This window comes from Poecilia formosa, unplaced genomic scaffold (genome assembly GCF_000485575.1).
Source record: "Poecilia formosa unplaced genomic scaffold, Poecilia_formosa-5.1.2 Scaffold57, whole genome shotgun sequence".
Taxonomy (NCBI): domain Eukaryota; kingdom Metazoa; phylum Chordata; class Actinopteri; order Cyprinodontiformes; family Poeciliidae; genus Poecilia; species Poecilia formosa.
In genome coordinates this window covers 1,252,607-1,264,807 of record NW_006799996.1, presented here as the reverse complement: position 1 = coordinate 1,264,807, position 12,201 = coordinate 1,252,607, and the positions used below count along the sequence as shown (strand labels likewise).

The window sequence follows — 12,201 nt, the reverse complement described above, 5'->3', positions numbered from 1 at the left end:
TTTCAGTAAGTACTTTTTAAATTGCATAATATTGAACATCTATTCCTTCAGGGTTTTGTGATTGTTTTTGTGATTTTTTTGCAATCAAAATCACTGATTTTGAGGAGATAATTTAGAAATATTTGCAAAACATTTTTGCAATATTTTCACTTAAATGTGACATTTGTTTTTGTACATTATATTTACTGAAATGTTTACATTAGGTAATAAGGTAATTTTATTTATATAGCACATTTTCAGTAGCGAGGCATTTCAACGTGCTTTACATGAATTAGAAGAAATACAAACGAAACAAAAAGAAGCAAAAGAAAAACAAAACAACAAAAGTACAATTATAAATACTATAATTTATATATTTATACTACTACAAATATAATTATATATATAGTACAAAAACAGAAATCTAAGTAAGATTAAATATCTCAGATTAAAGAGATTTATGCTCGTTTGCTTTCTGACGAGGTCAGTTTATTCTTAGCATATTTTTCTGAAGTGTTTTGTACTTAATTGTCTCAGCAGGATATTAAAGCTTGATATTAAGAAAATATTACTGATTATAAATATATTCTAGAAACTAGAATATCAATAGTTAGAAAGTAAGCTTTAAGACTAGAAGTAAAAATTTCTTATTTCAAGGGAAAAAAAGAAAAAAAAATCACCTAAGTCTATTCAGATAATTAAAACAGACTAATTAAACATAAATTACAAAAGAAAAGAAAGTAAATAAACAGCACAGATAATAAAACAAAAGAAACCTCAGCGCTAAGCAACATTTTTTTAAATTTCCTTCATAATGTCTCAGAGACTCAATCAACCTTGTTTCTTCAAAATTTACTACATTTCTTACATGATGATAATTTTTGTTCATCTCAGTTTCAACACAGACATTAAAGTTAATTATTACGCAAAAAAAACTAATTTATTTACTTTTTATGGTCATTTACACACTGAATTTATGTGTATTTGCTTCTATAATATTTTAGCTTCTATTAAACTGCAGATTATTGAATATTTCCCACTTTCCTGTCACACAATAAGCCTTTAACCTTCACCACCACCTACTGGCCACAATGTGAAACTACAGCATGTTAGTTGCATCTCATTGTTAGCAAAGGTCATTGCGGGTCAATAATTAAACAACCCTGAGGTTATAAAAACATCACTGCGGCTGGTCTTCTAACTCTAGATGGCATTTTAATTGATGGGTTTTTCTTTCAAAGTCAAAAAGTCTCAAGGACAGAATTAAAAATTGGATAAAATAGTTTTTGGAGTGATTTAGAGAACGATACTAAGAAAGTCAGATTTTTTTTTTCTTTGTAGGTTCACTAAATGCATCACAAAAAAATCTGTCCATTTTATTCAGCCAGTAAATGCATCACTATACCGTATTATTCATGATGCAGTTTCACTTACAGCACATTTTTCTTTCCTGGTCGCTTGGAATCGTTTAAAGTTTAGACAAACATGTTTGCTTTTGTTCTAGTTCTTACCCATTAAGCCAGAACCAGCATTCCAGACCTTGAAGAAAACCATAAATCGGTTTAGTAGAACCTGCATCTGGAGCCATAATGCCTGTCAAACTTTGCCAGGTTGTAGGACTGGAAAAGTACAAGTTATCTAAATGATGCAGCTCCAGGTGAATGTTTAAACGCACTTAAAAACATTCTTTCTTAAATACTTAAAAACATTATTCCTTAAACGCACTTAAAAACATTCTTCCTTAAACGCACTTAAAAACATTCTTACTGCATTGTTTAGAAAACTGAAAATGTAAGTTTTCGAAACATTTCCTATTGACATTTAAATTAAACATGTTGCATCCAACCAATAGCACAAAACTGTATTTAAAAACATTAATAAATGTCATTAGTAAAATCTAATTAATTTAAAGTCTGATGTGAATGCCTCAACCAAGATGTTTTATTGATCTGTGAGTTGAGATCAATAAGAAGAAAAACTAAGCTCAGTTTTAAGCTCGGAGGTCAGAGAAATCAGATTGATTGTGAGAAATCAATAACGTCTTGAGATCAGTTCCCCTGAGAAAGGAGCTGGAGTCGATCCAGCGTGAGAAGAGAGAGAGGCTGCTTCACTCTGAATAAACAGTCAAGTACTTAACCAACATCTGAAAACAGTTTATTTTTATATTTTCCAGAAGCTTTTATCTAAAGAAACCTACTAAATAAATAATAAAATTATAGATGTCAGCAGAGGTCCAAATCTTATCTTTCCACTGTTTGGTTTTTTACACTTTACTGTCAAATTGTTAATATTTCATATATTCTTAGTATCTATTTTTATTATTTCTGTCTTTATTGTGACACTTCCTGCTTCCATTCTTGGGCATGTGTTTCTTATGAATTTTTATCTGGTTAAGTAAAAGTTTGAAAATAAAAAAATGAGCATCTAGCGACAGTTTGAGGTATTTCTGGAGACGTTTAGGTACGAACTCGTCCTGCAGCCACATAAATGCTTTTTATCACTGAAGAGAAACTAAAAAACAGCAGTAAGAAAGTCTGTGTATCTGGGATTCAAACCAGTGTTGCTTAACTTTTATAAATGATTTTACTAATAAGTAACAAACTCATGATTTATTTTTATGTAGAACAAATTCTCATTTTAACAACACCCTGTTCACTTTTCAATGAATCTCTTTAACCTTTTGAACTAAATTACTGATAAAAATGTGTGAATATATTACATTTAGATAGTAACCAGTTTTAAATTAACACATATTTAAAATGTGGTTTTAAAACTCTGTTTATGTTTGTCGAAGCTGCTGTTGTGACTTTATTTTAACTGGACAGACCTCTGACATAAAGCTTCCACTTTCTAAGAAGTAAACTTTTTGGGTTAAAACGTGATCAAAGTTAACAGTCAGCACTACGTGCTCAGAAAAAAGTCATGTGTCACACTTCCTCCACATGTTCTCTGCTGAATTCAGCTTAAATCTTGTCCGTTTTGTTGCTTTTCAGTCAAATTTTCTTCTTAATTTTTATGTACATGAAATTCTAACACAAGTTAGCAGCTACGCTTCCTAAATATTAGTTTTCTGGGGAGAAAAAGAGCTAAAATCAGTAATCTTTTCCATAAGCCGTGTAATTTGTCTGATATACCATCACAACTAATATTTGCAAACTGCAGCATTGTACCTTTAGTGTTTGGTCAACATTTATAAATAAGACGTCATGGCTGAAATATCATCAGCTGACACAGTAGAAACTCGTCAGAACAAATGTCAGCAGGCTCTAGACGTAAGATTATTCAGCTTCGTTTTGATTATATTTAATGCATTTTATATAATTTATGTGAATAAAATCAGAATCAGTTCTGGATGTGAGCGCATCCTTAAAATTCATCTAAAATTAAGACCCTAAAAAGCTTTAAATATATTTTTAAAATGTCAGTTGGCCTTTAATATGTCATTCCCAGGTCTTAAGTTTTAATATTTAAGATCTACAACAGAGTTTTGATGCCATATTAGAAGAAAATTACAAGTGTAAAATTATGAGAATAAAATCAAAATACAAGAAAACACAGTATTAAGAGAATTAAGTCATAATGACAATAAATATTGAGAATAAAATCATGACGAGACTTTATTCTCATACAAGTTTATTCTCGTAATACGACTTAATTCTTATCAGCAAGTTATTAATTCTGTTTTTATATATACAGCTCTGCAAACAAGACACCACTTAAAATGATCAGTTTTTCTGATTTTCCTTTTTATAGGTTTATGTTTGAGTAAAATGAGCTTTTATTCTGCGAACTACTGACATGTCTGAAAATCCAAGCAAACATTTAGTATTTATTTGCAGAAAATGAGAAATTGACAAAATAAAAAATGAGTGAGAGCAACAGTGGATAAAGGTTCCCCACCTCTTTTGCTCAAAACCTGTTTTCCTGGAAAGTTTTGGTCAAATTAGCATGAAAGTTTCCCCATAAGTGCCAACCTAAACCCTTTAATCTGATGCCTGCTGCACTGGTTCACCCAGTTGCTTTAACTTTAAAATTTAGATGCATCTATATGTCATCTGATGTGCTTTTTTAAATTGGTTTTCTTTAATTTTGAATATTTGTTTGCTTATTTTCAGCTAAGACTGAAAAAGGAAAAATAGTTGGACATTTTTATTCATATTTCCAGATTATCGCTATAATAACCTACTAAACGTGTCATGTGGTGGCAGAATACACAACGACCTTCAGCAGAGATGCATGAATAGAGATTTATGAAAGAAAATGGAGAGAGAAACACAATAATGCAGTACATCACATCGAGTTGGGCCAAAAGAGGTAGCTGATTTCACTTTTCTTTTCAAGCATGATATAAATGCAGGTCTAATTGCATACAATGCCTCTTAGGATATAATTTTATATAAATACACAATGTTTACAACTCTAAACATTATGCATTTACAAGAGCACCTGTACAAAAACATTTTTGCAAAGCCCACAGCAACACACATCTAGATTTATCTTAACACACAAAGACATTCTTATTGCCACGTGGAATGCAGTAAAAAAAAGAAAAAGAAAAGGAAATAAAGAAAAGGAGAGAAAATGGGATTCTTATGTACATCATCTCCAAGCCACGTTTAGCCAAGTATGGTGATGCATGTTAAAGTGGCTGTTTCCTATGATACAAAAGGCAGCACACAAAGAGAAACACTCAAGAAGTTTGTTATTATACAATCAGCAATTTAACATTTATAACTGGAAAATAATAATAATTAGTACGATGTACAGTATTTGGATGACTTCTAGTGAAAGTCCAGAGCCTGGAACGACTAATGAAGAGGATCTAGGTGCTTTCTGAGTAGCTCTTAATGTCTCTGCTCTGGCGCGTTTACATCTCCTGCTGCTTATGTGTGTGTTTGTAGGTGGAAGGTGGAGTGTCTCATGGCATGGCATTTGGATTAAGGGATTAAAACTAAACAGAGAGAAAGTCGGAGGGAGGAAGAAGGAGAGAAACATGACAGGAGAAGCAGCAGAAGCTCAGTTGGAGTACATCTGGCCCTCTGGCGGCTGAGGAAGCTTCATGTTCTCCTTGCACATCATGAGGCGCCGCAGTTCCAGCAGCACCATGCGGATGCTGTAGGAGTTCTGCCACTTGGCCAGCGGGGTCACGGCGTGCATGTCGACCTGCGGAGAGCCAGACGTCAACGAGGTCAAGTTCCAGACCCAACACCGCGACACGCAATGGCATCAGGGTTCAAAATGCAATAAAACGTCAGCAAGTACAACTCCAGAACCCATTTTTAATTCTTTCTGCCACATAAGTGCACCGCAAAAACACTAAATCTCAACGTCTTGGTCTTGTGCAAATGTCTTAGTGCACTTCAAATAAGACAAAACTTGCAAGTCACTGGCAGATGAATTCACCTATAACAAGATTTTTTCTCACAGAACAAGTAAAATAAGTTCTGCCAGTGGAACTAATATTTTTTCATTAAAACCAACTCCTGTGTGTTGCTGAAAAGCTGCTTTTTAATTATTTTAAGTGTACTAAAATATTTACACTAAAAACTAGACCAAAATACTTGGTAAGGTTTTCTGTTTTTGCAGTGCAATGACATCATTATATTTTACGCTAATAATTACAAAATGCAGAGGTTCCTCCTTTTTTAGAAATTATGTAATAATGTGGCGCATTATGTGATAAATGAACAAACTAATCATTCTTCTAATAATGATCATGTTGTGGATTTTACACTCGTTTAAATTGAACTTTGGTCAATAAAGTCCAAACTTTCAGTCACTTAGTTGCCATTTCAGACTCAACCTCGTTGTTAACCAACATGTTAACAATTCAAAATGTGTTCGAGGGTTTTATAACACTTATTACATGATGTAATTTTAGTGATGTTTTACATTTTACAGCCACATTTTATTACATTACTACATAAAGAAGTTATGTTGAAGTTTTATGCAATGGACCTGCTCAGATTAGTGTTTTGTTTTTTTTACTAAAAGGTTTGGCAAACAGCATTTGTATTAAACCCCCTTTCCTACAACACCCCTAAATTAAAAAGTGATTTTTGACTCTGCAGCCAGAGTTTCAACAAAATCGAACCTTATTGGTTTGTAAGAATGGCTTAGTCAAAGTCCAGATCTGAGACTTGATGTTCACACTTTCCACCCAACATGAGTGAACTGGAGTTATTTTACAAATAATGAGACAGAGTTCACATTTCTTCAAGAAAAGCTTGTCACTAAAATTGCGGTTTTTCAAAATATAGAGTCAGGGAATTGAATACAGATGTACACCACACTTTTCAGATTGTATTTGTTAAAAAAAAATTTAACAGAAAAATAATTTATAATTACTCTTAAATTTCCCTTTTACATGCTACTTTATGCTGGTCTATCACATTACAGTTTGTCACTATAACATGACAAAATGTAAAGAAATGAACTTTAAAATGAACCAAAATCAGTTCATCAATCATAATAAACCATCCAATTTTAAATCATAAACATTTATTTAGGCAAACCTGTTCTTTTCCTACAAGCATAAAACTGAAACAGGAACCTCATCACTGCACAACAGACATGGGAAAAAGTCCCTTCTGGTTTTAAATAGCCACTCCTGAAGCAAATGCTAAACAAATAATCAAAGATAATCACAGAAGATAACATTCATAGTCATCATAGTTAGTAGCTTTGGGGATTTACATACCACACCGTTGGACGTGTGCACGCCATTCAAGTTTATCTTGGTCACAAATCTGACAAACGGCGGAGAGTCTGGGTAGCCTGGCCCACATTCAACCTTCAGGTTGTACATCCTGTTTTCATAACTCGTCTGCGGACAGACGGACAGGGAGGTTAGCAGACCGAGTCTGGAAATGGGAAAAGATGCAGCTTCTACCCATATTTAATGTGTAAATACAAACTTGTACCAAGCATATTTACGGTACAATTAAAAACAGTGAGCAGCATGTAAACACAGTAACTTCTTCAGAGGAATCTCTGTCCAGTAGTTCTGCAACGATTACTGCAGTGATCCATTATTCTGATGATATAATGATTTAAAAAAAATTTGCAGACTTTTCATTTTTGCACATTAGAGAAAATGTTACAATACAATAGGGGTTGCACCAATTAGTCGACTAGTCGACTCATCGATTCTTTTCTCTGCACTGACTTTTTTCTGGGCCAGTCGACTAGTCGCAATTACATGACTAAACAGATTTTTCCCAAAAAATGAAAGAAGGTGGACTAGGTGAGTTCGTCAGAAAGCTCAAATTGTATAAAATTTTAAATAATTTAATAATTACAAACTGTAAATTACAGCTTAGGCTACCATGCGCGGCGCAGTGGTTAGCGCGGCGCCCCGCATACAGAGACTTTAGCCCGCGGTAATCAGGAGTCCGACTCCCGTCCTCCATTCGCTGGGCCCATGCCTCTCTCCGCTCTCTCTGCCCCCTTACAGTCAGGTTGTTGTCAAATAAACTAGTGCCGAAAAAAATCCTTAAAAAAAAAAAAAATAAATAAAAAAGACTACCGCAGTAATGTGTTACAACGCGTCATGATGTCAGGCTTTTTTATCCATCCAACTGATCAGCGTCACCCTGCGTATTGAAGTTTTTAACCTGGCAGCTTTATGCTCTTATAAAGATATGGTTTAACTACATCTGGAAACTAAGTCCAAGCTCCATCCTGAGGATCTGACAGAGGCGATCTCGGCCGCCGTCTGCATGTCGGTTCAGAGAACCGCTGCTGAGTCAGCAGAGCCTCCTGCCGCGCATCGGGCGGAGGAGCAGCAGGAGGTTTCGTTAAATTCAACTGTAACCAAACGGGATCCGGTCATAATAAGTTTGGTTCGTGATGTTCCAAAAGCACCATTGTGGTCAGTGTGATCATTTGACTCCTATACGAGTAACTATCCAGAGATCATCAGCATCAGCCGGTGTTTGGAAAAAAAAAAATAAAAAAGTCAGACCCGACTTTGTGCAACGAACTTTTCTCCCTGCTCACGAAGAATGATCTGTTTATTGCTCTTTTAATTCTCTATAATAGACTTAGTAAAAGCAGGAGAAGGGGAGTGTGTGTGTGTGTGTGTGTGTGTGTGTGTGTGGGGGGGGTCCATATTTGCCGTGAAAATAGCTGATAAAGTAGTTGTGAAGGGTTTTTGCGCTTACGTCACTATGACGTCACCGCGACTAGTCGACATCGACTCGACTATTATCATGATGTAGTCAACCTTAAAAAATATGTAGTCGTTCAACCCCTACAATACAAATAAATTCATTTTTTCATATGAGAAAAAAAATATCTGTTTTTTGTGCACCTTATTTAACCTTTTTTTCAAATTTTTTTAGAAACTTTCTGAGATTAATCTCAATATTTGAGTTTTTTGGTGGAAAGTTACTCCTTTTTTTTCTATTTACAATGGTAATTCTTAAATGAAGACTGAACCAGATCCTGTTTTTATTGCTGAGAATAGATTAAATATTTGATTAGTTTTAATTAACTGAGGCCAAAATAAAACAAAAAAAGTGCAAAAACCATTTGAGGTTTTGGATCTACAATCCTGTTCCTACAATAAAATCTGATAATTTAATAGTTCATGCTTCATTTAAAAAAATTATTTTTGGTGATTTCACTTATTAGAAACAATATTTGTTTGGCCTGTTATTACATCTGATATGGTTTAAACTCAGAGGTCTCAGGATAAAAACTCTGCCGGCCTNACAGTGAGCAGCATGTAAACACAGTAACGTCTTCTGAGGAATCTCTGTCCAGTAGTTCTGCAACGATTACTGCAGTGATCCATTATTCTGATGATATAATGATTTAAAAAAAATTTGCAGACTTTTCATTTTTGCACATTAGAGAAAATGTTACAATGCAAATAAATTCATTTTTTTCATATGAGAAAAAAATACTTATCTGTTTTTTGTGCACCTTATTTAACTTTTTTTTTTTCTAATTTTTTTAGAAACTTTCTGAGATTAATCTCAATATTTGAGTTTTTTGGTGGAAATTTACTCCTCCTTTTTTTTCTAATTACATTGGTAATTCTTAAATGAAGACTGAACCAGATCCTGTTTTTATTGCTGAGAATAGATGAAATATTTGATTAGTTTTAATTAACTGAGGCCAAAATAAAACAAAAAAAAAGTGCAAAAACCATTTGAGGTTTTGCATCTACAATCCTGTTCCTACAATAAAATCTGATAATTTAATAGTTCATGCTTCATCATAAAAAAATATATATTTTTGTTGATTTCACTTATTAGAAACAATATTTGTTTGGCCTGTTATTACATCTGATATGGTTTAAACTCAGAGGTCTCAGGATAAAAACTCTGCCGGCCTTTAGAGGAAAGCTGGTGTTAATCACAGCTACTCGTCATCCCGTCGTAGGCCCTGATCTGCTCTCTGAAGCTCCATGTTCAGCTCAAACCTTCCACCTTTCCTGTCATACAGCACTGCATTAACCTTTAACCTCTGCTGCTTAACGGCTTACGAGGCCGTTAGGTGTCGATACGGCGCCACTAACCCTTGGAGGGCCGAGGATCACGCCTCTCCACCGTGTCAGGGTCATGTCCTCATCGTCCTCCAGACCCCAGCTCACCGTTCCGTCTCCCACGCCCTTCTGACCCTCTTCCAGCTCCTCCAAAAGTCGGAAGTTGCGGGGAACTTTAACGCCTATTGGGGGGAAAAAAGAAAAACAGGTGTAAAGATGTCTCGTTAAGCTGTTTGTTGATGAGAGGCTGAGTTACTGCAATAAAACTTGAGGTTAATCCAATTGGGTAATCAATCAAGTATTCAATCAGGCTTGCACATTCTCCATATTTTCATTTAAACCTTTTATACAATACAAATACACTAAAAGATGCAAAACTATTCCTTTTTTAAATGGGAAAATAAACATTGTGTGGCCTAAAATGCAGTAGAATAACATTCCTTCAGTGAATCATTTGTAGCTCATTTACATATGAAACGTTCGGCTCTTTCTGCTTGCCTGAACATCAGTGCAGTGATCTGTTGACTGTTTTAAGATTAACTGATTAATAATTGAATAGCAAAAAGTGATTGTAGGAGATTTCTTTTACCAAGTGAAGCTGAAACTGACTGGAAGATTTTATTAGAAGTGCTTTGATACTAATCTAGTGATTCCACTATTAAATGGGTATCAAAGCACTTCTGTGAATTAAATGTGGTTTTATCTTATCAATGAATAAGAATTAAGGTGAGCACTTTAAGCTTCATCTGCTGCATTTGGAGTCTCCAGGTGGCTCTTTGATCATCTAAAGTGATGAAATATCGCCTTGTTTTTGCTCCATTCTTTTGTTCCGTGGCTTCCTGGTGAATTTGGCCTACAACCACCGCTGTTGTTTTGATTTACTGTGGTCCCGCCGCCGTGCTGCTGCTGCTGCTGCATCACTTGGCCTCTGCAGTGAGACGGAGGCAGAGCTGCGCCCTCCAAACAAACAGCCACGCTTCCAGCTGCTGCAGCCCACCGGCATCTGCACAGCCCGGACCGCCGCAGCAGGTCCCGTCGCTGTTGACCGTAAACACGCCTGAATGCGGATGCACCAACAATCAGCTAGGGGACAAACCCCGGTCGGTGACATCCGTTTTCAACGTCGGTTAATTTTTCAATGTTGCAAATAAGTACGCGGAGGGGACGCGGTCACAGTAGGCGACATTTGGTTTTAGAGGCTCACATTGTTAAGCTAAATTATATGAAAAATGAAGTCACTAATTGACGGTACAGAAATTCTTTCGCCAATCCTGCAACATCGGTTATTTAAACTTTACATTTAGGTTAGCTTAGCTGCTGCCATCGCTTCCTATTCATTCTTTGGAGCTTTTATTTCGCGTTTATCTTTTGTAAAACACATCTCCACCTTATGCTACATAGCTAGTATCGATTCAGAAATCATTGGCTATGAAAATGTATAGATCAGCGAATTGGAAAAGGCAATCTTTGGGTGATTAAAGATGTTTTTTCATCATTTACCTGATCCGGTGGCGACCGCCATCTTGTCGCTACGCAGCGGGAGCGCGCACGTGCCCAGTGGTGCGCGCGCACGTTGCAGTTATTGCTTTTTCTTTGCTTCCTCTTAGAAACAGATACCGCTGTTTGCTGCGTTGGAGGAAATTAAATAAAAACCCAGAGGCCATAATAATAATAATTATTACCCTTGATCTTTTCAAGGAAATAATATTATGGAGATAAAGTCCATGCTTTATTTTGAAATGCATCAAGTTAATTGATTATATAATTTAATCAATATGAGGTGAATAAGAGCTGTGACAGATTAGTTAATGGTAAACTTAAAAAATAAGAGAAAGGAACAACAGCTGCTGCTCTCCAGTGTTGCACCAGCTGCTTTTTAATTATTAATAGGTCTATTATTCGACTTCTAGGATGTGCAGAGACGGTGTTACAACTAATGTTGTTTACAAGTCCCCGTTTTAAAAATTCAACATACTCTTAAATATAGTTTCCACCTCTTCATGGTTGATTTTTGACTTTAATTTAAAAAGTAAGACTCATACATTCACTACACAGTTATATATTTTAAGCCATTTTCAGTTAATTTAGATCAAATGCATCAAAATTAAGGCCCACAGTACCTGTTTCTGTGGCCCTCCAAACTGCAAAGAGCCACAGAAATAGAACTTCAAAATAATAGTTGTGTAATTTTAATCAAATTAAATGAGTTTTTGTTTGTATAAATTACTCAGATTCTAAATATTAAATTTCTAGAGATTCTCAATGAAAGCAGAGAAAGCTACAATATTCTAACAGTAGTTTTAGCTAATAATTTCTGCTACAATCAGCCCTTTGAGGAGATTCATGCTTCATGATGTGACCTAAAATTTAATTGAGTTTCACACCCCTGATTTACACTGTGTAGCGCCAAATGAAGTCTAAAATTTCAGTTTCTCAGAAAATTGGAGCAGGTTCATTTCATAGTAAGTAGACTTTAAAAAAATAAAAACTAGAGCTTGTGCATTTATTAAACTGGGCTTATCAAATGGTTTCTTTAAAGAAAGTTCTTGTTTTTATTGCTGAGTAGCTTAAAAGCCTAGAAAAAAACCTGAAGAAAATTGGTAAGAAGTTTTATTGCTGAATAGAGAAAAAATAATTACAATAATTTGCATTTTAATTTGGAAAAACAGGATGGCTTTTCAACTTTGTGACATTTGTGCCACTGAATTAGACGGTGAATTAAACTT

The 12,201-nt window shown here is 35.0% G+C and overlaps 1 protein-coding gene across 1 annotated transcript; it reads right to left on the bottom strand.

Moving 5' to 3' along the window:
- Nucleotides 1-4,212: 4,212 nt before the first annotated feature.
- Nucleotides 4,213-11,080, bottom strand: LOC103139106 (ubiquitin-conjugating enzyme E2 variant 1). Its single transcript, XM_007553588.1, has 4 exons — nt 10,976-11,080; nt 9,509-9,657; nt 6,680-6,805; nt 4,213-5,142 (listed from the first exon to the last, which is right to left on the bottom strand). The coding sequence occupies exons 1-4, from the start codon at nt 10,995-10,997 to the stop codon at nt 4,996-4,998; spliced, it is 444 nt and encodes a 147-aa protein (XP_007553650.1). The 5' UTR covers nt 10,998-11,080; the 3' UTR covers nt 4,213-4,995.
- Nucleotides 11,081-12,201: the final 1,121 nt, after the last annotated feature.